The 25,503-nt window shown below is 41.3% G+C and overlaps 1 protein-coding gene across 2 annotated transcripts in view; it reads right to left on the bottom strand.

The window, feature by feature from the left end:
- Positions 1-25,503, bottom strand: part of PCSK6 (proprotein convertase subtilisin/kexin type 6) — a 241,797-nt gene that overhangs the window by 77,850 nt on the left and 138,444 nt on the right. Inside the window, exons 7-11 of one of the 2 annotated variants that reach the window (XM_075858267.1) lie at positions 25,050-25,222; positions 20,835-21,047; positions 11,442-11,542; positions 9,787-9,890; positions 8,994-9,111 (exon numbers count right to left, since the gene is read on the bottom strand). In XM_075858267.1, coding sequence (XP_075714382.1) covers positions 8,994-9,111; positions 9,787-9,890; positions 11,442-11,542; positions 20,835-21,047; positions 25,050-25,222 — 709 coding nt within the window. Of the gene's footprint in view, positions 1-8,993; positions 9,112-9,786; positions 9,891-11,441; positions 11,543-20,834; positions 21,048-25,049; positions 25,223-25,503 lie in introns of those variants that run through there. The other variant, XM_075858268.1, reaches the window with a different exon arrangement.

Raw genomic sequence — 25,503 nt, forward strand, 5'->3', positions numbered from 1 at the left:
GAAAATAGGGCTACAATACGTCGGCAAACATCTGCCCATTCATTTGAATGGGTTTGCCGACGTATTGTGCAGACAACCTGTCATTTACGCATCGTTGTTTGACAGCTGTCAAACAACGACGCGTAAAAATACAGCCTCGTCAAAAGAAGTGCAGGACACGTCTTTCAGACGTAATTTGAGCCGTTCTTCATTGAACTCAATGAAGAGCAGCTCAAAATTTACGGCTGTCAGAGAAGCCTCGCAAAATGAGAGGAGGAGCAATTAAGTCTGATACGAGGCAGCTGTTTTCTCCTGAAAACTGTCTTTTCAGACGTAAAAGCCTGCTACCGTGTGCACATACCCTGAATCTTCCCCTTCCCTATACAGGAATGTTCACACACCGCCTGAATACTGCGGACTTTCCGTAATGGATTCAATTGCAGAAAATCTGCGTGTGTTACATAAGCAGCAGAGTGAATGAGATTTGAACAATTCAGAAAGAGTTTATAAATTTACCTGCCGATCGGTTTTTTTATGCGCAGTATGTCAATTTATGCTGCGGAATCCCTGCTGACTTGTTGCAGATTTTCCCCATTGAACTCAATGGGGAAGTAAAACCCGCAACGAATAGCGAATGTTGCGATTTTTGCAACAGAATAGCTGTGATTCCATGGCAAAAATTGCAAATCAGGGTTTTTTTTTCTGTCACACAAGTGCCCCAATTAAAAGTAAGAATTGTAACAGTTTTTATTGTACAATTTTCAAGTCTTTTTCTTATGGCATCCCACAGGGGGTGATTTTGCGAAATAATGACTGGAGTTTATTTAGTTTCCCTTTATTCTTTTTCTATCCAGATAGGGGCAAAATTCTGTCCTGATTGAGTTCATTATATATGTCTTTATAAGGGTTAGAGCTTCATTTTTGTGATACTGTGCTCCAAATCCCTCACATAGCCAAAGTTAAGAGATACAATTCTGTCTCCTCGCAGCCATCACTAGGTGGGAGTAAATCGCATAAGGATTTAAACAGGTTCCATTGAGCTTCATGGATCTGTCTTTCGAAAGCTCAAAGCTCACCCTAGTGGTCGCTGCAGGCACAAGAATTTTATTATTTTATATTTATGGCAGTGTGAAGGAAACAAGGATTTGGAGCTCTCTAACACAAAAACGGAGTTCCAACAATTATAAAGATCAAATTAAAATCAGAATGGAATTTTCGATCTATTTAGAATTTTTTTTAGAAGTATAAATTTTCTTGTCATATCTCTGGTACCAACTATAGAACAATCTTAAAAGTGATTTTAAAAGGTCCTTTAACCCCTTCCCGCTTTGACTTTCCTGACAGGGCCTCGTTTTTCAAATACGACATGTTTCACTTTATGTGGTAATAACTTCGGAATGCTTTTACCTTTCAAAGCAATTCTGAGAATGTTTTCTCGTGACACATCGGACTTTGTTACTGGCAAAATTTGCTCGATAAATTCAGTATTTGTGAAAAACACCAAAATTTTGCAAAAAATGCAAAAATTAGATTTTTTCGAAATTTAAATGTATCTTCTTGTAAGACAGGCAATTATACCACACAAAATTGTTGTTAATTAACATGCCCCATATTTCTACTTTAGATTGGCATAGTTTTTTGAGCATCCTTTTATTTTTCTAGGCTTTTTACAAAGCTTAGAACTTCAGCAGCAATTTTTCACATTTTAGGGCCTTCTATATTAGAAACCCCCAATAAGTCACCCCATTTTAAAAACTTCACCCCCCAAAGTATTCATAACAGCATTTAGAAAGTTTCTTAACCCTTTAGACGTTTCACAGGAATTAAAGCAAAGTAGGAGGTGTAAAAATGAGTTTTTTGAAGAAATTCAATTTTAATCAATTTTTTTTGTAACTTAGAAAGTTTTACCAGAGAAATGCAACTCAATATTTATTGTCAGATTCTTCTGTTTTTAGAAATATCCCACATGTGGTCCTTGCGTGCTAGTAGACTGAAGCATCGGCCTCAGAAGCAAAGGAGCACCTAGAGGATTTTGTGCCTCCTTTTCATTAGAAAATATTTTAGGCACCATGTCAGGTTTGAAGGGCTCTTGCGGTGCCAAAACAGTGGCAATCCGCCATAAGTGAGCCCATTTGGGAAACTACACTCTTCAAGGAAACTATCTAGGGGTATAGTGAACATTTTAATCCCACAGGTTTATTGCAGAAATTGGAAGTAGGCCGTGAAGATTAAAATCTACATTCTTTCAAAGAAAAAGTAAGTTTAGCTAATTTTTTTCTCAATTCCACAAGGACAAAAAGGAGGAAGAGCACAACATTTGTAAAGCAATTTCTCCAGATTGAAACAATACCCCACATAAACGGCTGTTTGGACACACGGCAGGGCTTAGAATGAAAAGAGCAACATTTGGCTTTTGGAGCTCAAATTTAGCAGGAATGGTTTGCGGATGCCATGTCGCATTTGCAAAGCCCCCGAGGGGACAAAACAGTGAAAACTCCCCCACAAGTGACCCCATTTTGGAAACGACATCCCTTGAGTAATTCATCTAGATTTTATTAGAATTGGGCAGTGAAAATAAAAACAATCCTTTCTTCAATAAGACGTAGCTTCACCTCAAAATGTTTCATTTTCTCAACAAATAAGTACCCCAACATTTGTAAAGCAATTTCTCTTGAGTACAGACATACCCCGTATGTGGTCATAAACTGCGGTTTGGGCACACGGCAAGGATCAGAAGAGAAGGAGCGCCATTTGGCTTGAGGAGCAAAGATTTTCTGCATTGGTTTCTTGATATCATGTCGCTTTTACAAAGCATCTAAGGTACCAGTACGGTGGAAACTATCCAAAAGTGACTCCATTCAAAAAACGACACCCCTTGAAGAATTCATCTAGGGGTGTAGTGAGGATTTTGACCCCACAGGTGTTTCATAGATTAATATTAGAATTGGTCAGTGAAAATAAAAAATCTATTTTCTTCAATAAGACGTAGCTTTAGCTCAAAATGTTTCATGTTCTCAAATAAAGGAAACAGAACCACAACATTTGTAAACCAACTTCTCCCGAGTACGGCAATACCCGATATGTGATCATAAACTGCTGTTTGGGCACACAGTAGGTTTCAGAATGGAAGGAGCACCATTTGGCTTTTGGAGTGCAGATTTTGCTGGATTGGTTTCTGGGCGCTGTGTCGCATTTGCAGCGCCCCTGTGGGACAAAAACAGTGGAAAACACCCAAAAGTGACCCCATTTTGGAAACTACACCCCTCAAGATATTCACCTAGGTGTGTACTGAGCATGTTAACCCTGCAGGTGTTTTGCAGAAATTAGTGTGCACGCGATGTTGCAGAGTGAAAATGGGATTTTTTTCCACCAATACGTGGTGCCCAGCTTGTGCCACCATAACTTGACAGCTCTCTAACTATTATGCTGTGTTTCCCAGTTAAAGAAACACCCTACATGTGGCCCTAATCTTTTGCATGGACATTCAACAGGGCTCAGGAGTGAAAGAGTACCAAGGAAAGTTAAGGCCTAATTTGGCGACTTACACAGTATTGGTTCACAATTGCAGAGCGTATGATGTGACATAATAAAAGAAACACCTGAGAAGTGACCCCATTTTGGAAACTGCACCCCTCAAGGCATTTATTAAGGGGTGTAGTGAGCATTTTCACCCACAAGTCTTTTCCATAAATGATTGCGCTGTGGATGGTGGAGTAAAAATGTACATTTTTCGCTAGATATGCCATTTCAGTGTCAAATATGTCGCCACTGGAAACACCCCAAAAATAGTTAAAAGGGTTCTCCTGGGTATGGCGATGACATATATGTGGAAGTAAACTGCTGTTTGGGCACAGTGTAGGGCTCAGAAGGGAGAGAGTGCCATTTGGCTTTAGGAGCGTAGATTTTGCTTGGTAGTAGTTTTGTTTGGAGTATTACTGGTATTTCAGTTTATAATGTGGGGATACATGTAAACTGGGCAGAGTACATCAGGGGCATAGTCAGGTGGTATAATAATGGGGTAAAAAAAACAATAAAATAATCTATAGATGTGTGTTACGCTGTAAAGAAATCCTTTATGCACAGGCCAGAGTCGCACTGATAAATGGTGTCCTTACTTATCCCCCTTTTGGTCCACACTCCGCACCTTTGCAGTTTGTGGAATTTTGCTGGGAACTGTCGTCCTGGTACAATACGGGCACCCTCGCTTGCAGCAGATATGTTTGGACCCTTCCATTCCTGGTTCCCCAATTTTACGGCCTTGATAAATCGCCTCGATACAGAATAAATGATCCTCTCGGGCCGGCACAACTGCATATTTTTTATTTCCTTACTTATTGGAGCCTTAACTAATTTTATTCTTTCATAGACTTAGTGGCATGAGGGCTGTTTTTTGTGGGACGAGCAGTAATTATTGGTACCGTTTTGCGGCACATGCGACTTCTTGATCACTTTTCATCCTATTTTTTTGGGAGGCAAAGTGACCAAAAAAACAGCAATTCTGGCATAGTTATTTAGTTTTTTTATACAGCGTTCACCACGCGCTATAAATTACATATTAGCTTCATTCTGCGGGTCAGTAAGATTCTGGCGATACCAAATTTATAGCAATAAAATTACTTTTGTAAAAAGAATGTATCGCCATGTTGTGAGAACCATAACTTTTTTTTTTTGTCGACGGAGCTGTATGAGGGCTTGTTTTTTGCGAGACTCGCTATAGTTTTTTTTTTATAGGTACCATTTTTGGATACATGCGACTTTTTGATCACTTATTTCAATTTTTGTAGGGCAAAGTGAGAAAACAGAAATTCTGGCATAGTTTTTTACGCCGTTCACCGTGTGGAATAAACAACAATATTTGTATGTATGGTTTATTTTTTTTTCAATAATAAAAGGACTTGATAAGGGAAAAAGGGCAATAGAATTTAATTTTATTACTTGAAACTTGTTTAGTCCCAGTAGGGGACTTGAAGGTCCGTCAGATTTTTTTTTTTACGTAGATTATTTTTTTTTCTTACCTATGTAGTGCTATGTATATGATCTGTCAGTCATTCACTGGCCGGAAGCAGATTAAGCTTCGCCGCCGGACGGGGCCTAATCGGCTGCTGTAATGGCAGAGCAGGAGGCCATTGTTAGGCCTCCAGACAGCGGACATCCACCGCCGATGACGCCAGCACCATCTTGCCAACGGCTACGGAAGCCTTTTAGGCCCCATCTCCGGGCCGGGCCTGGAAGGTTTCCATACTAGGCAGACTATTAGGCCTCCGGTTGCCATTGCAGACACCGGCCCTCTCGGCAATTTCATTGCTGGGGTGCCGATGAGCTGCAAACACCTTAAAACGCAGCGATCGCGTTTGAATGCCGCATTTAATGGGTTAATGGCGGGGACCGAAGCTAGCTTCGGTGCCTGCCATTGCAGCAGGGTGTCAGCTGTAAGATACAGCTGACATCCGGGGATGATGGCACTGACTGTTTGAGCCGGTGCCATCCATTTGTCGTAAGTATACGTCAATTTGCGGGAAGCACTGGCTTTCCATGACGTATACTTCCGACAAATGTCGGGAAGGGGTTAAAATCTGACCTATTGAGTGAAAAATGCCCTAAACAATGACGTTTGTAAACTAATGCTCATAAAGTCACAGTAAGGGTATGTTCACACAGGCTATTTTCTGCAGTTTTTAAAAAACGGCCGCGTAAAAAAAATACCTCGTAAAAAGAAGTGCATGTCACTTCTTGAGCCGTTTTTCATTGACTCAATAGAAAAACAGCTCCAATAACAGCCGCAAAAAATGGCTGAAAATCAGGCTGTTTTCCCTTGAAAACAGCTCCGTATTTTCAGCCGTTTGTTAAGTGTTTGAGCATACACAAACTCTATAGAAGCAAAACATAATATTGTCTCTGAAGCCAACAATGGATTTTAGAAATATGTAAATTTAAACACACAATCCATTAAGCCCCTTTTGACATCCGCTTTCTGTCTATCTATATAAATATAGTGCGGTCACCATTTTCTTGTATATTGTTTTGCAGGTCACATGCGTACTTGCACCTGTATACATGTTGTTTTCATTTTGCTGGAATGTGCAGATCAAACTCGTGTATTGTATATAAAAATATATAGCAGAGGTCGGGTGGGCCTGTATGGAGCCATGGGCTGAGCACGCTCCATAGAACGAGCGTGACGGCTGTATGACACAGCGGACACTTCAGTGTAACAAGCAGGATCCCACTCATTTAACCCCTTAGATGCAGTGACCGCCGCATCTAAGCCATTGGAATGAGAGAGGAGGCCTCCACCCTGTTTCTATCGGCCGATGGTTGTCATGGAAGCCTGGGGGCCTAAGTTTCTCCAGTTTTGTACCTCTATATACCCATGCAGAGCTTAATAGGAACAAGTCAGAATCCAGATATACCGCTAAAGAAAAAAAAAAAAAAAAAAAAGATCAGAAGTCTAATGTACCCCGAAATTGGACCACTAGAAACTACAGCTGGTAAGAAAACCATTTTTAAACAATTATTTTTTTCCTTGCAAAAGCAGTAAAACAAAAAATAATTTTACAAATTGGAATTGCCGTAATCGTATTGACCCGCAGAATATTAACATGTCGTTTTTACCGCACGGTGAATGTTGTAAAAAATAAAACGCAAAACACTGTAGGAATCAGTTTTTCTCCATTTCACCCCACAAATAAGTTTTTCAGTCTCCCAGTACATAACATGGTACAAAAAAATGCGCTATGAAAAACTACAACTTGTCCCGCAAAAAACAAGCCATCATACGACTATATAGACTGAAAAATAATAATAATAAAAAAAAAAAAGTTAGGGCTTTTGGAAGGTGGGGAGGAAAAAGCAAAAGTAAAAATCTGACAGACTGCTGCGGAGGGAAGGACTAATAATCCTTCTATTTATCCCAATGATAGCAGGCAGAGGTTAAAGAGGCTGTGTCACCAGATTATAAGTGGCCTATCTTGTACATAATATGATCAGCGCTGTAATGTAGATTACAGCAGTGTTTTTTATTCAGAAAATCATTTTTGACGGAGTTATGACCTATTTTAGCTTTATGCTAATGACTTTCTTAATGGACAACAGGGCGTGTTTTGCTTTTTGACCAAGTGGGCGTTGTGGAGAGAAGTGCATGATGCTGACCAATCAGCGTCATAAACTTCTCCCCATTTATTTACACAGCATATAGTGATCTTATTACATCACTATGTGCAGCCACATAAATACACAGTAGTAACGTTACTCAAGTGTCCTGACAGTGAATATACATTACCTCCAGGCAGGACATGATGTCTATTCAGAATCCTGACACTTCTGTAGCGTCTGAGATTTACAGCAAGGCAAGCGTAATCTCGTTTTAAATGACAGGTTCCATCGTTATCTCGCGAGATTACGCTCGCCTTGCTGTAAATCTCACAGAAACGCTACAGAAGTGTCAGGATTCTGAATAGACATCACGTCCTGGCTGGAGGTAATGTATATTCACTTTCATGACACTTCAGTAACGTTACGGTGTGCTTATGTGGCTGCACATAGTGAACAATGCAGGATCACTATATGCAGTGTAAATGAATGGAGAGAAGTTTATGACTGATTGGTCAGTGTCACACTTCTCTCCACAACGCCCACTTGGTCAAAAAGTAAAACACGCCCTGTTGTCCATTAAGAAATTCATTAGCATAAAGCTAAAATAGTTCATAACTCCGTCAAAAATGATCGTTTTTCTAAATAAAAAACGGTTGTAAACTGCATTACAGCGCCAATCACATCATGTAGAAGATAGGGCACTTATAATGTGGTGACAGAGCCTCTTTAAACTAACCACTCCTAAGTGACCAAGCTCTAAAGTGGATGCCATGACACCCATAGTAGTTACCCAATGCCTAGCAGCTACACTAAAATATTCACAGAAGACAACAATGCTAATAGCACTAAATAGAAGGAAAGCTAATTCCTGCAAATGTCCTTAACCCCTTAATGACTAGCCTATTTTAAACCCTGATGACGAAGCTATTAACGTTTTTCCATCATCGCATTCAAAGAGCTATAACTTTTATTTTAGCGTCAACATAGTTGTATAAGGACTTGCTATTATGCGGGACAAGTGTTTTCTAATACCACCATTTTGGAGTACATAATAAAAGTTAATCAATAAATTTTAACTTTTTTTGGGGCGCAATAGAAAGAGCCATAACTTATTTTTCCGACGCTGTATGAGGGATTTTTTTTTGCAAGATGACTTGTTTCTATCGGTACCATTTTGGAGTACATGCGACTTTTTGATCACTTATCACATTTTTTTGAAGGCAGGATAAAACAGAACACAGTAATTCTGGAATTCTTTTTTATTTTATTTTTTGCAGCGTTCACCAAGCCGGTTAAATAACATAACATAATAGCTTTATAGCTTGGGTAGTTACGGACGCAGCAATACCAAATATGTGTAACTTTTTTCATAAAAGCATTTTGGAAGGGGAAAAAGTGGGTTGTTTATATTCACAAAATAACTGTATCAAACTTTTTTTTTTTAGACTTTTTTACTAGTTCCACTAGGGGACTTCACTATGTGATCGTTTGATCGCTTTTATAATACACTCCAATACTTCTGTATTGCAGTGTATTACTGCCTGTACGTTTACAACGGACAGGTCTCTGCTAGGCCAAGCCATAGTCACAGCCTAGCAGGCATCCACTACAGGCAGACCTGGGGGCCTTTGGGGTGAGAGAGGGAGCTCTAAGGGATGTAACGGGCGGATTTCGATCAGCCCGCTCGAGCAGCGCTGCCCCAAGTTCTCAGCTACCTCTGGTAGCTGAGAACAGAGTTTTAACTGCTCTCAGCGGCGCAGCTTTATTCTGATGCAGCGCTGTGAAAAGGCGTATGCATTAGAATAAAGCAAGTTAGTGGCCGCCGTGAAAATAGCGTATTTGCGCTCATTAACAGATTAAATCAATTAAAATCACAATGCTAATGCTATTATAATTGAACATTGATATTTCCAAAAGTTCACCTTGGCCTTCGGTCTGATGCTCCAACACATACATGTTGAGGTGGCACGGTCCTCCACTTCTTTGCCTCAACCACCATCGCATCGGCATCCACTAATCCATAGCCATAAAGATGGCTGACTGAAAAAAATAAAAGTCTGACAATTTCCTTTCCTTGACTATAAACACAAAAAAAATAAGGAAATAGAAAATTGGAGATACCACATTTAAGAAATTGTAGTAAGGCTTAAATCAGTAGGCAAGAGGAGATTTCCATTCAGTTTTTTGTCACATAACGAACGGATTCAAGAACAGGGAACATACGCGGTCCTTCCTACTAGGCAGATTTACACTATCCAAAGCAAGAAGAAGAATTTACCATGTGCAAACAATTAAGCGCGCGCGCACACACGGTAGCATGTATATATGTACATACAATTGCTATTGGAGATAGTGATTCTGGGTACTAGCTATGTTTTTAGAAGTAGACACCTGCAGCAGGCCAAGGAATGTGCAGTGTTTTAGATTTTTAGTAACTGAAGGGGACTGAGCTCACTCTGACCTGCTTTGAGGCCACACATTGAGCACTTTGGAAGGACTAATGTTTTATCAGCTGAATCTTGTGTAACATGAACCCAGATTCATAGTTGACTCATGATAAATATGCTTATGTTAAAAAGAAAAAAATCTGGATCACTTTTTAACCAAATGGATTGTACAAAGAAGCGCAATGAAAATTATACAGACACAAAAGACCGAGAAAGGAGGGTGAAAAGCAGGTTATACTAGGGCTTGAGTCAGCTCATGGTTTCTGACCTTTACGTCCAGCTCCGTTTGTTCTCCAGTCTGGGGCCCTGAGATGGACAGATCGGGAGGTTTTCACCAGTATATGCTGGACATCTCGCCAGTTGAGCATTGGGCTGCATAAAAAAGAAAGAGTCAACTAAATCAGCAGACTGGGAGATCCTATTAACTGCAAATAAAACATTTCATAAAGGCAAAGTACAGTCATGTCCACTTGTTTCAAGAGTGATCAGCTAAGAGGAATCCTTTTGTTAGTCACAAAAAAACAAAATACATTCAGGACTTTGAGATCTAGACATACCCTAAAAGACAAAGCCTTTAAAGAGGTCATCTAGTCATCCCATTATATGTCCTATAAAAGGTGGTTCATACTGCCATTGGACTATATAGAGGTGTGGAAAGAGAACTAAATAAGTACTTACAGTACCTCTAAAAAAAACCTTATATATGGAAGGCTAGATAGTTTAGGTCCACAGCACTCATACTAGAGGTTTATTGCTAATGACTATACTAGAATACTGCATATTAATAAAACGGACAGAGTCGGCAAAGCTCTGTCCAGGGCTTCCACTTGTAGAGGGAGCCCCTGATGTTACTGTCCATATACGGACAGTGATGTCAGGGGCTTTAAAGTACATAGTACATGGCCAGAGCATCAGAATCGGTCTGGCCAGGGAATCCAGGGCTGGAGGAGCCCCTAACATCACATCTCTGTCCATATATGGACAATAATGTCAGCGGCTCCTCCAGTTCGGAAGTCCTCAGCCAGAACGCTACTGATGCTCTGGCCAGGGACTACCTGTTGAAAGTCCCTGACATCACTACCCATACATGGACAGTGACATAAGGGGCTACCCCAGGGCCAGAATCCCCAGGCCAAGTACTACCTGATGCTCTTCCCGGGGATTCCAACCCTGGGAAAGCTCCAAGGTATACACTTAACGTATACCTGTGATGGATGGCATACAGTGGCATCTGTCACATATAGGTTCCCATTAAAAAAAAAAAAAAAAAGTATACCGCACGGTATACTTTTTTTGGTGGAATCCCTCAAGATGGAATAGCGTAGTTAAGAAAAAGAAAAAAAAAAAAAAAAAAAAGTATAGCGACGTTTACCGGCTCAACTGAGGACAAAAAGGCACTCTTTGACTCAGTCGGGCTAGTGGAGCCCTATGGACATGTTTAGCATGTACTGTATGTAGGGAGTTTTCCTATGTACACACTAAACATAGGGCCAAAACGAGATGTGAACATAGCATAGCCTAACTGCCATTTTTTAATGAAGCAGAAGGTACCCTTTTAAATACTTGTGGGTATTTAATTACATGGGTTCAATCACCAGTTACACAAACCTTCTTGAAGAAATTGTGAAAGGCGCAAGTAAAGCTGTACATTTTTATTTTCGCAGGGTAAAGCCGTTACAATGGAACTATAAATGGAAGAAAGTTGAAGTCACAAGGGCAACAACAACTTTCATACAATTAACAGTTTGGTGACTGGATTACGGCTGGCGACACTTAACGTCTCCCTTGTTGCATTAAGGTGAATGAGTGGTAGGAAAACCCAGCACAGCAGTTATACGTCTGCAAGGAATTAACTGACCCTCTCTAGACAATAAAAATAGTGCGTGGACGTATTTTGTGAATCCCTAGACGCTACCAACTTACTTTGCTTCCAACGCCAAAGCAACTACACCAGCCACCATTGGAGCAGAAACTGAAGTTCCAGTGTGATCATCTGTACATCTCTGTCGGAGATCTGTTGTGACCTACCAATTTAAGTTTGGACAATTAACAAGCTGCTGTAAGGCGAATGCTAGATGTACATTAACTGCTGCCTCAATCCTCCAAATACATTGCAATAATAAAAAATAAAAAAAAGGTTGTATATAAAATTAGTAGTTACCACCTTGAAGAAATACAAATCGAATCTGTCTTTATCCATTCAAAACTTAAAAATAGTGAGTTGGGACAAAACTGGAGACTTAAATATGCGGCAAGAGCCTATTTGTAAGTAGATTCAGCAGTAATGCATATTTATTTATCCGTAGTGCTTAGGTGGCATTGGTGTTCGCAGTGTGCGGTCACCATTTTCTTGTGTTCTGTATAAATTTGCAGTCACAGGCGTTCTTGCACCTGTCTACACGCTTTGTTTCATTTTGCTGGAATCTGCTGTTCAAACTTGTGTTGTTTATCCTTAGAATAGGCCATCGTATTTGATCAGCGGGGGTTAGACTCTGTTCCCACGCCCACTAGATTTTTGAAAAGGCGAGCGCTGCAGCCTCATCATGGTTTACATAGTCTTTTTAGGCTGTTCACAATTGCACATGCTGTTATCTTTGTAGAAGCTGTGCATGGTATTGAAGAGTTTTATTCAAGTGAATGGGACTGTACTGCAATATCTTGGACAGCCGCTACGAAAGCAACGGCAAGTGCAAACCAAAATGAAGCCTAAGGAAATGGCATTAATTTAAAAAAATAAATAAAAAAACAACAAAAAAAAAACACTGAAATGGGCACTTGGTTAGAACGTATAGGGAGGGTTGGCAAATATATTACACGTGCAACGTTTATTCCAAAAAACATGCACAGCGACAGCCTTGGTTTCCTGTTGAATAGAAAAGTCAGAAGCCTAGACCATTCCCTGCCCAACGTTGATGCATTTTTGAGGTACAAAAGAGTAACAGGAGACCTGAAGGCAGATATCTGTGGAAAAGTCGATCTGAAGTGATTGCAATTATGCCAATGACTAAATCCAACAACATCTAATAAAAGCCAAGTCACTAAAATCACTAGTGTTACGCCAGCTTAAAAATGGAAGCCATACCCATCTTACCTACACCTCAAATTGGTTAGCATTTCATGAATTAGTTATCAGTTAAACATAGGTAAGCTCCTGCGCCCCAATGCAATGCCTAGATCAGGGACCCTCACCTACCATGTGTCTTATGTGGCCACCTCAAACACCAATGCCCATGTGTGACTGCTACCCCTGGACTTTTATAGCTATGCCCCTAGGCAACTCCAACAAAGTAGAGATTATAAATACTCTATGGAGTATACCTTTTGCTTCATCATTGAGATGTTAGCTTAATTTTGTATTATCCTCCACTCACAAAATGGACTGTGAAATTTTAAGTCATAAGTAAATGGGATCCATCAGGGTCAATTGCAAAGCAGATTCATCAGATCCTATAAAAACAGAGCCCAAGACTGCAGTGTGAGCAGTTTTCAACCGCTTTCAGATCACCTTTACAACCGAATTTTTAAAAAGACACTGGACATGCTTATACTTGAAATCAGCTTTCTGTAGCTCCAGGTATAATTTCTATTATCTTCAGTGGGCATACAAGTTTTGGGTGCAAATAACTGGCACCATAAGAGTCATCAGCAGCTTCCGGCTCAAGATCACTGGCTGAGCAAACAGTGGGTAGCCACTGAATGTTATGTTAAGATAAGAGGCAGCACAAGCAAATTAGATTTCCCATAATGCTTTGCAAAGTATCATGGATAATTTAGTCAGCCAGAGCCAACATTACCCATCAGTGATTAATACAAGCACTAATGACTGCACCTGTTCGCGTGGCAATGCATACCGAGTCCTGCGCAAACATGGCCCATGCATTTTTTATAAATTATGTGGCAAACCTATGCATTTTCCTGAAGCAGAAGGCTCCCAGTCCATAAAATGTAAACTTCAGAGCGATACATATAGCACATTTCAGAAGAGTTTACAAAAACATCGCTCTGGTTTCATTAATGATTTATAAGGCGGCTCAGGTTATTTTGGAACTCATGCTGGGTTTTTCCTCTTAGGGCGAAGTTGTGCCTTATAAAATATACGGGATCATGCTGCATATTAAGTGTGCAATTACAGCAGAAGTTTGACAGTAAAATCCTTTAACTAGTTGTTACTCCCAGAACTATTAAACACATGAATAGTCTGCAATGGTAAGAAAACAAAAACATTAAATGGCTGAGTGCTTTCTACTATTTAACACCTCTTAATATATATAAAGCACATTTAAAGGCGAGATATTTATCTGAAGTCATAAATACACAGAACATTGGCCTGAACCTGAAATACCAGGTACATTAATTATTGTACGCTCTCCTTCCACCTAATTAGCGAGGCAGAGAGTATTGAGAGCTTGTCCTTTAATATTGAAAAGCAAATATCCAGCACAGCCGTGAACACTTGAGAAATAATAAATGGGTAATTGGATGTCAGTTGTCTGTCCAGCTGCAAAAGTATAGAAAGATCGATTGAGAATCTTTTCAAGTCATTAACCAAGTGCTAAAAATAAATCAAACAAGTGAAGAGTCTCCCTCTCCATAAGGTCACCACTTGTCATTGCCACGCTTCTTTGAGACTTCGAAAGACTGGAATATGCTTTAGTTCGCTCAGCATCAAATGTGAACTTTGTGGTGGGAATTTAGAATACTTTCTATGCCGTCTGACATAGAAAAGTAGCAAAAAAGGTTCCAAAAGTAACTTTTGTTGTTTGTGCAGCTCAACATTTTTGTGCCAATGGGGCGTGGTTTTTGAAATAAGGGACGGGGCCACAACTGCCCTACAAATTATAAATTTATGCCAGAATCGGTGTCAATTAAAGTGGAAGTCTACACCAGCTCTTAGTCTGTGGGGCAAAGCACAGTAGAGCCCCGTGCTGGTCCCTGTACCCTGCCCAAACAAAATCGGGCTAACCCTCCAAGCACCACCAAGTGAAAAATGTAAAAAATATAAAAAAATGGAATCCTTATCTTATCACTTATCTTCTCCACTCTGAACACCGCTAGCATGATTTGGTTCATATACTTACTGAAGTCAGGCTGTTGTATGTGACGCAGCACTTGTAAGCACGCAGGACTTGAACGTCAGAAGGCCCTGACACTGCTCGGCAGTATGCAGAGGGGACCCGCGAGTATTTTTTCTAAAATGTATGGTCGTGGGGGGGGGGGGGGGATGAATAGACGGCACACAGCCACAGTTGTTGCATAGCGGCCGAAAGATGCGACACTAAAAGGCGTAACCTCTTAATAAATGCGTCCCATCTCACTCTTTTCTTTCTGCTGAGCCTGCCGCATGAAACGCCAGTCTTTATAAATCCCCCCGTATGCCTTACATCAGTGGTCAATTGCACAAAAGAGATGTCCCGCAAACACGCAATCTGAACCTTTTTACGTGTGCGCATGTGTGATGGAGAGGTGGGAGGGGGAAAGATGCAAGTGGATTAGGAAGAAAGATCAGTCTGACACTCCTCTTTTCTTCGCTCAACCTCCAGCTATCCCAGGGGCAGGGGGTAGAGATGGGAATACCAGAACTTTTCTTCGTTATCGTTATCTGAAGTAACGACCGCTCGTCCCCATCCATAGCTCCGTGTGACAGGAGCAAACGAGCACCGATCAACGCCGGCTGCTTATCGGCTTTCAGCCACAAAAATTACTTTATACATTTTTAACACAAAGTTATACTTAAAGCAAAATTAGATAAAAAGGTGCCAGTGAGGGTAAAGTGCTGGGTGGCATTTTTAAAATGGGTACATTTTCATAAAATACAGTATATGGCTTTGGGATTATATTAGGATTTTTTATATCATATAATTGTGGTTTCATATGTGTTTGTCTAAAAAGTTATAAATGCCACGGCAATGAAGCGGTTAAAGACGTTTTACAGATTGTACACACTCAAGTTGAAGCCTTCAGACAACCCTTCATAATTAATTATTTCACTCTGGTCCCAAAATGCAAGATTCCAAGGTGTTCTGTACACTATCGGTCCTCAACACCACAGGCAAAACCAAAATACTGCCCTCTCATCTGACATCTCTTTCCACTCTGCAGCTATTCGCGTCCTGATCTGCCGCTTCAATCTGCACATAATACTGGAAATACTGAAAGCTCCCTTCTCTATCTTAGCTGCTTTCTCTTTTGTTTGGATAAAAAGTAGGCTGAAATAGCAAAGATGAAGAGGAGCTAGGCAAAAATAACAGTATGCAGTGCTATTCTTCCAGTGAAAATGACATAAGCCATAACGAAATCCATTGTAAGTCAATGGGGGTCTGTCCGGTGCCGTTCTGATCCATTTTACGACAGATCCAGCACAGAATGGTTTCTCCCGTTATGAACGGAAACCAAAACGCAGATGTGAACAGAGACTTATATGTAAGTGCACATTTGTCAAAACATGGCAAGTGTATTTTCAGCGTGATATCAACACAATGTTTCGTAACTTAGATTAAAGGAAAAAACTAAAAAAACTAGCTATACTTCTTTATGAATATCTCTGGAATTAGGCCTCTGCGATTTTGCCAAAAACGAAACTCTAGATTTTTTTTCAACCCCATGAGCGATTTTCGATTTGAATCTCGATTTTCTTATTACTATTAAATAAAACGAAAAAAAAAAACAAACACCAAGAGCGAATTTAAAGAAGAACTCCCATGAAAAATGTTATTTCTTTTCCAGTTTGTATTGGGCATCTTGTACATGTATATATTTATTTCCTCACCAAGCTTCAATAGATCGGCTCCGCTATGTGGTCACGGAAGCAATTAAATGGCAGAAAACTTCACTAAAGTAAGGCCCCCAGGTTGTACCCCCATAAATTTAGTGCCCACTGTAGAAATTGCTAAATTCAAAAAAGGCTGCCTGCCGGCAGAAATAAGCCGTTTTCCAACCATTATTAAAGAGTAAAAATAAAAAAGTCTTTATTAAATTTGCAACAAGGACAGACTACATGAAGTTTAAAAGTTAATGTCCATTTCTGACAGCAATTAGCACAGTGCCAGACGTAAGAGCTCTGTCTAGAAAGGGTTAAGTACCACAACCACAGAGCGCTACATGCAGTTAGTTATTAGTTAGATTCAAAGGTGTCAATAGGACAATTATTAAAATAAAGGTAGAAGCCCCCCCGACATGTTTCGCTACGATGTAGCGTCCTCAGGGGTATCGGGGCCAATGGCCCCTGTAGAAATTGCCACACAGCCCCCTCCACCTCTCAGGGAGTGCCACACAGCCCCCCCCCCCCCCGACTCCCTGTAGGTAGCACCTTTGGGGCTCCCTCTAGGAGTGGAATGTCCAACCAGAGCATTGCCAACGCTCTGGCCAGGGATTCCGAAGCAGGAGGAGCCCCTGACGTCACTGTCCACACATGGATAGTGATGTCAGGGGCAACCCAAGAGCTATAGTCCCAGGCAGAGCACTTCTAGCACTCTGCCTGGGACTCCTGCTCTGCCCCTGACATCACTGTCCAAATATGGTTAGTGATGTCCCGAGCAGAGTTGAAGTCCAGGGCAGAGTGCTAGTAAAGGCTCTGCTCGGGTATTCCGGCACTGGGGAAGCCCCGGATGTCACTGTCCATATACGGATAGTGATATCAGGGGCAATCCCAGAGCCAAAGTCCTGGGCAGAGCGCTACTAGCACTCTGCCTGGGACACTGCTCTGCTCCTGACATCACTGTTCATATATGGACAGTAATGTCAGGGGCTTCCCCAGAGACGGGGTCCCAGAACAGAGCAGTTTCTAGCGCGCTGTCTGGCACTCCTCCTGACATCACTGTCCCTATATGGACTGATGTCAGGGGCTTCGGCACCAATCTGAGTTTACATTCCCCCCCCCCCCCATCCCTTTTCTGAATGACCTCCTGCCATCGGCTGGCAGCATATGACTTCATAAGTTGCCAGCCAATAAAAGACTAACAGATGCAGTAGTGGCATGCCGTGCCAGTACTGCGGAGCATTACATCGGGCAGCCACAGGAGGAGGTGGGAGGACAGCATTGTTGTGTCCTGCGTCTCCTCTCTGAATGGATGGTATGGCGGCCAGCGTCAGCGCAGGGGAGCAACAGTGGTAAACGAGCGACTCCATTTTCGTCACAGGTGACGATGGGGCGGAGCGGAGCTTCCTGTGGTAGCTCAGCCCAACAGTGAGATTATGAAATAAATTCAACGATCACAGGACTCCAGGGCGAATTAATCTAATTACTTTGATTAATCGCCCAGCCCTATCTAGAACCATATAAATGAGGAGTGTAGTGCACCTATAAAAAAGGTTCCTGGTTGGTCTTTTAAAAACAAATAAAACAGCAGTGTATGTGTGTGTAAGGCTCTGTTCACACTACCATCATGACTTCTGCTCCTAATTGAGCCATAACCACTAAGGTGAATAACTTTTAAAAACACATCCCAATGGATCCTATAGACTTGAGGTTTAATCGTTTTTCAAGCATTTTTGACAGAAAGAATAGCATTTCAGAGTACACTATTCTTGCCATTAACTGAATGGGACCCCTAGCAAAAAAGGTAAAAATGCAAATGTGAACACCGCAGGTAAATTTCTCAGCGTTTTTTTCCGCTCAGTATTTATGCAGCGTGTGGATGAGATTTGCTTTATCTTATCCACTTCGCTGCAGGTTTTCCACAACAAATTCCATTGCGGAAAATCTGTAATATTTACGCAATGTGTGGACCGACCCTTATGGTCGTGTGCATGAGGCCTACGCGGCAGGACTTACTGAGTCTTACAGTAACTAAACCAGGCAGGTCCAGAGCTGTGCCATTAAGCCTCACAATGCTTGATTCAAAACAGTCAGATGTTTTGTAGCGGATTTGACAAAACGGATTTCTACCAGATTTAATAGACACTTGTGATAACTAAAAAGGCATTAAAGTTAGTGTCCAACATTGAAAACCAAATCCACCGCAAGGACAAAGGATTTGAAACCGGACGCTCTGGCTGCCTGCAGCCACCCCTAGAGGGAGCTTATTGTACATGGTTATACGTTGAATCCAATATTAAAACAATATGCAGTAAGCTCCCTCTAGTGGTGGCTGCAAGCAACCAGAATGTTACGTCTATGCAGGGTATTTTGGAATGGACCACTAGTAAGATTCATTAAGAAATAATTCAGCACAGTATTTTGTATGTAAAAATGAAATGGTATTCACTTTAAAAGGGTTGTGTCACCACAAACCTAAATGGCATATCCATAGGACGCTAGACCCACCTCTGGGACTACATTTATCTCCGGAACGAGAGTCCCCCTGCCCCCGTCCCATCTGGTGTTCCAGCCGCTAGCCACAATAAACAGACGAAGCTCAGGTGCACATCAGGACGGGAATCTGGAAACAGTGTAGCCACACTGCTTCTGTAACTCCAATACAAGTGAATAGGAGTTATGGAACCCGCGTAGTATGGAGTCTGATTCCTATCCTGTTGTGTGCACCTAGAGGCCGCTGTACCAAGCAGAACGAGGGGGGGGGGGGTCAGTGATTGGTCTCCGTTTTGATACAAGTTGCCCTCGGCCTGCTATCGTTAGGTATGGGGCAGGTACGATCCTCTACAAGTGCAGACATTGGGGCAGAATTACTAATCAAAAAGTACCAGAATTCTGGTACACATGCCTTGCGCCACATTAAAGCGTTTCAGACACTTTTGGCAACTCATCTGACAAGGTGCGTGGCTTAGTGGGGAAGATGGTGTGGCTTAAGATGCATAAGCCAACCAAGAGGTGGTGTAAGGTTAGACAGAAGTGTTTAAAGATTCACCAAATTTATCATCCAGCATGAGCCACTGTGACAAATTCAGACAGCTAAGAATAAGACTAGAAAGAAGAACTTAGAAAAAAAGCGGATATTCCCTCTGGCGCTACCTTCGATTTTTTCGTTCTACTCAGTTGGAGGACAGGTGAGTAAAAACAAGGCTTTATTTGTACAGAATACAACGATAATTGTTTCAAGATCGAACAGATCCCTTCCTCAGACTTGTACACTGCCTGAGGAAGGGATCTGTTCGATCTTGAAACAATTATCGTTGTATTCTGTACAAATAAAGCCTTGCTTTTACTCACCTGTCCTCCGACTGAGTAGAACGAAAAAATCCTACGAAGGTAGCGCCAGAGGGAATATCCGCTTTTTTCTATGTTCTTCTTTCTATGAAATATCGAGACGGTTTTCAGCTCTCGAAACGGATCTCCGGCTGCACCTAACTCCTAAAAACCACAAAGGACCATTGAACTAAACGTTTGTGGATGTTATGCTCCCAGCAGAACACCTTAAGGTGAGCACAATCATGTCACCCCTTGTTTAATAAGCACCTTACTGTTTCATGCACTATGTGCGCTTATTTTTACTTTTGTATCCCGTTTAAGAATCAGACTAGATACACCAAATTTAAGACCATTTAAGTAAACAAGCCCCATTCTTGGTAGAATTTGTAATACTCAATTGATGAATCACCTACATTGCGAAGAATAAAAATGAACAACCCTGTAGTGATGTTCCAAAATTACTATTTTGCTGTGACCAACGAGAAAATAAAAAGTTAAAATGTAAGAGTATTTACAGTTTTCCATGCACATGCTAGCATATTGGTAGGGGTCCATTAAATCAAACATCTTTTTGGAAGGCAAAGCTATTTATTCATAGGAGATTAGGATATATCAGAAACTATCATTTATGCATTTTTCCATTTTGCTCTTAACAGTGGCTTCAAGGTGGTATTTCCCAGATCCAGCCGCTACATCTATCCCAGAAGTTGACTTGTTCAACGGTATACAAAATATTCTTAAAATGTATTAGGATGTCAGAGGGGGTCTTCGAAGGGCATATGACCCGCTTGTAATCCACCTACATGAGCAGGAACAGAGAGCCGCTAAGTATCAGTTTCCTGCACTGGATATATATGGACAGCCATTCATATAATACTACATTTATCCTGCAGCTGTGATCACCGAGGAAAATTGTGGTTTGCCATACATTGTAGTATTACATGCTGGCCAAGCCAATGAATGGTCTCCTATTTAAAACATAGGCGGGCTGGGTCCGCTATAGTGAGAAACACTTTACGCCTCTTTGAAATCCATATGCCCCAATCGGACTTTTGGACTGGAGTTGTTGTAATGAGAAAACCCCGGTTTGCATTCTCTTAAGATGATATGAAGCCAATACAGTACAGAAAGTGTAACATTCTTATGGTCACGTAACATACAACATGGGGGGGGGGGGGGGAGGGGGAGCCTAAGTAGATTTATCGTTTCCACTTATGTCCTGCACAACTTACTATTTTTCGCTCATAAAAGGCACCGCTGCTGTAGGTTGTAGCCAGGGTAGACGCACACTCTTCCAAGTACCAAGGTTTGTATCCATTTTCTGTGGTACTACTGATGGAGATTGTATATATACTGTTGGTATATCCATCACAGGAGCAGTAGTCCCCTTCACGACCACCATTCCCAGACGCCCAGACAAAGATGGAGCCCAATCCTTTACGACCCTACAAGCCAATACAATAGGTCTGTTTCAATTACATGTTACACTTACTGGTCATTCATTGAATAAGACTTGCTTATGAGATGGAATAACCATTGTGCTCATATCCTCTATGTGTGAAGGCTTTTTATTTTATTTTTTTACCATTTGTGATTAGTTAGTATTAACAGATTCAATATACTCCTAATCCTGTCAACGCTACGCTAGCAGCTATGTTTCACAAGTGCAAACAATTAATAAAAAAAGGAGGGGCAGGTGGAGCAAGAGTCCTGATGCCTGGTGGATCAATGCCAGGACTCTCCTGAGGGCTCTGGATGAACACTAGCCCTGTACAGCTGCAGGCTCGCTCTTAATGAGAACAGACAACTGAGAAACCCTAATGGATTCCCTAGAACCTAAACGAATAGTCGGCCGGGACACCTCCCATTTGTGTCTTTTCACAGCACAGCAGCATGTGACAAGCGTGTCAGTTGTTTACGCCCTTACCACATGAACTCATGTAATGGAAAATGTAATTAAATTCATGCTATTACTAGAAAAAGCCTATTAGTCATGTCCCTCCAACAGGATATTATAGCTGCTCATTGCCCACTAGGTGTTGTAAACTCCAAACAAGAAATGTGAAGTGCATTATTAATCTTAAAGCTCGTTCAGACTAATGATTTTCACATCCATGTGCTGTCCAAACGTAGAATGCACAGAACTCTGACTAAACACTGATGACATAGTTAATGGGCCAATTCGGACGGCAGGTTTTTTTTATGGACCATTAGTCCATGATGAAAAAATTAGCATCATGCTCTCAATTTTTTTATGCAGGAATGGTCCATAGAAGTCAATGGGTCTTCGTGACACACGGATGCCAACCATTCTGATCTTCATGGATGGATGCCTAGCGACACTTGAGAAGTGAAACCAGGAAGTAGAGCCAGAGCAGTGTGGTCCTGAATACAAGACATGGTCAAAAGGCAAAAATATGCACAAGAAAAATCTTAATGCTATAAGCGATAGAAAATGGTGTTTGTGTTCAGTTTACCATCCTGTTGGTGCTTTCAGTAGGTTGGGACAACTGAGGACAATCTTAAAAAAAAAATTCACGGACGTGAAAGACTAATGGCACACTCATCTGGATGGAAAAAACTGACAAACTGAAGGCAACTGCATTAAAAACTGAATAAGCCCTCAAGGAAATCTAAACACTTACATTCTAGAACCTCTATGGATATTCAGGTAATGACTGGCATGCACTAATAGGCCAAACAACAAACTTTATAGTAAAAAAATTTATTGTTAAGATACAGAGGTATACGATTTAAATCAAATAACGCATCTTTAAGGCATGGTTCACGTGCCAATAGTGATGCGGCAGGGAGTAGGACCACCACTGCATTGAAAGCCAGACTCAAACATTTTAGTTTTGTTCAGATTGTCATTGTATTTTTTTTCCCTACGGCTGGATTCACACAAGCATATTCGGTCCGTAAAGGACGGAACGTATTTCAGCTGCAAGTCCTGGACCGAACACACTGCAGGGAGCCGGGCTCCTAGCATCATAGTTATGTACGACGCTAGGAGTGCCTGCCTCTCTGCAGGACAACTGTCCCGTACTGTAATCATGTTTTCAGTACGGGACAGTAGTTCCACGGAGAGGCAGGGACTCCTAGCGTCATACATAACTATGATGCTAGGAGCCTGGCTCCCTGCAGTGTGTTCGGTCCAGGACTTGCGGCCGAAATACGTTCCGTCCTTTACGGACCGAACATGCTCGTGTGAATCCAGCCTAAAAGAAGCAGTTCTCAGAAGTTTACCAAGAACTGCTTCTCCAGGAAGAAACACCACAAAAATGTATCAGATATAGCAAACATGGATTTGAAAGTGTATTTAACCACTTCATGTAAACTAGATTTCTTGAAATTCTATTCACTTCAGATGGCAATATTTGCTGTATATTAAAAAAAAAACAAAAAAACAACAACTAGAATTTGTGCAGTGTGACTTGTGTAGTCACAAAATCAGTTAAATCTGCCCTTACTCATCAGCAATCTACCCAAGCAAGGTGACTCAGTGGTTAGCACTAATCAAATCCGACCGAGGACCAACATCTGCATGTAGTTGTAAGTTCTCACGGTGTATGCGTGGGTTTCCTCTGGGTACTCCGGTTTCCTTCCACACTCCAAAAATATACAGATTGGGAATTTAGATTGTAAGCCCCACTGTAAACAGCAACGGAGGACAACTTCTGTACAGCCCTGGAGAATATTTTGGCCCTACATAACTAGCGATTAGTGAATAGTTGTGAGCACATCTTATCAAAAATTCTGACTCAAAAAAGATTCCAAATTTTAACAAAATTAAAACAAAATAAAAAAAAATAAAAAAAGGGTGGATTCTGCTACTGAGGTCTCCGTGCTCAAACACCGTATAGTATTTGTTTCTGTTCATCAGAAAGGTTTTACTTACAAGTGTTCGCTTCACTTTAAAGAGGCTCTGTCACCAGATTATCAAATCCCTATCTCCTATTGCATGTGATCGGCGCTGCAATGTAGATAACGGTAACGTGTTTTTTTTGAAAAACGATCATTTTTGGCCAAGTTATGAGCAATTTTATATTTATGCAAATGAGCCTTTCTAATGGACAACTGGGCGTGTTTTCTCTTATTTCCAACTGGGCGTGTATTGTGTTTGTAACATCTGGGCGTGTTTACTTGTTTTACTAGCTGGGCGTTGTGAATGGAAGTGTATGATGCTGACAAATCAGCATCATTCACTTCTCATCGTTACCACCCAGCTTCTGGCAGTGCACAGACACACAGCGTGTCCTCGCGAGATCACGCTGTGACGTCACTTCCTCCCACAGGAACTTCATCGCGTCGGAGGAGCGAGGACACGCTGTGTGTCTCTGCACTGCCAGAAGCTGGGTGGTAACGATGAGAAGTGAATGATGCGGATTCGTCAGCATCATACACGTCTATTCACAACGCCCAGCTAGTAAAACAAGTAAACACACCCAGATGTAACGAACACAATACACGCCCAGTTGGAAATAAGAGAAAACACGCCCAGTTGTCCATTAGAAAGGCTCATTTGCATAAATATAAAATTGCTCATAACTTGGCCAAAAACGATCGTTTAAAAAAAAACAAAAAAAACACGTTACAGTTATCTACATTGCAGCGCCGATCACATGCAATAGGAGATAGGGATTTGATCATCTGGTGACAGAGCCTCTTTAAGGGTAGGAACGCACACTGCGTACACACTGCGTATTTTCCGCAACTGAATCATTGCGGAAAATCCACAGTATTACAGTAGCAGCAATGTGGGAGACATTTAAACAAATTTCGTCCCCACACTGTGGAAAAATGCAGCCGAACAAAACGCACATAAATTGACCAGCGGTGCAGTTTCTTAAACTGCAGCATGTCAATTAATGCTGCGTATTCGTAGCTCATCGGTTGCGGGTTTTCCCATTGAATTCAATGGGGTGCTTAAACCCGCAGTAATTCCGCTGCAAAAATCATAAGTAAGAAAAAACTAAAACGTTATACTTACCCGGAGTTCCCCGCTTCTTCTCCAGTCTGGCCTCCTTGGATGACGTAAAAGCCATGTAAGCCTTTGTAAGGCAATTTTTTTTATCTTTATAAAAAGGTGTATCAGTGTGTTTGGTTCATAACTTCGATGTGATAATTTACAGGTGGATCCTGCATGCCAGAGAGACGCAGGACCCGCTGACACTGAAACGGTCAGGGCAGCGGGAGTGACTGATTCAGTGAATAGCACTAGATACAGCTGCTATGTATGGAGTATACAGAGCAGCTGTATCTAACGTAAAACTAAATTTAAGAAAAAGTATTTGTGCAGTTGAACCAAACAAACTGATACACCTTTTTATTAAAAAAATTTGCCTTTCAAAAAGGTTTATATAGCCTTTAATTAGACAAGAAATCAGACCCACATACTGAAGATAGATTTTTTTTTGTTTCGTAGACCAAAATAGTTATATCACCTTCTTAATGCCATCTTCAAATGCTTTCCTGGCCAGGGGCCCCGGTCCATCTACAGTCTTGCCATCATCATCAGGCCCCCAACTTGCACTATAAATATCAATGTAGTCGGGTCGGATGCCCAGCGACTTCGCCTCAACAACATCTGTCACATCCCCATCTAGCATGCGGATTCCTGAAAGAAAAAAAAAAAAAAGTTTGGCTCATTCAATAGCAGAAAGCATCAATCAGTACAGTAGATTAAATAATGGAAGCTTATATGAGATACGCTAAAGTACAAGAACAGAAAGTATGATAGAGGAGCAAAATCCTAAAAACAGATTCCCTCTTGAAGTAGTTCCCAGTAAACAAGCCCAAGATCTCTTCTGTCAAATCGTTAATGTGTTTTATTATTACACATTTTGGTTAGGCCTCATGCACACAGCCGTTCCCGCATTTTCGTGCCATGCTCCCATA

This window comes from Rhinoderma darwinii, chromosome 3 (genome assembly GCF_050947455.1).
Source record: "Rhinoderma darwinii isolate aRhiDar2 chromosome 3, aRhiDar2.hap1, whole genome shotgun sequence".
Taxonomy (NCBI): Eukaryota; Metazoa; Chordata; class Amphibia; order Anura; family Rhinodermatidae; genus Rhinoderma; species Rhinoderma darwinii.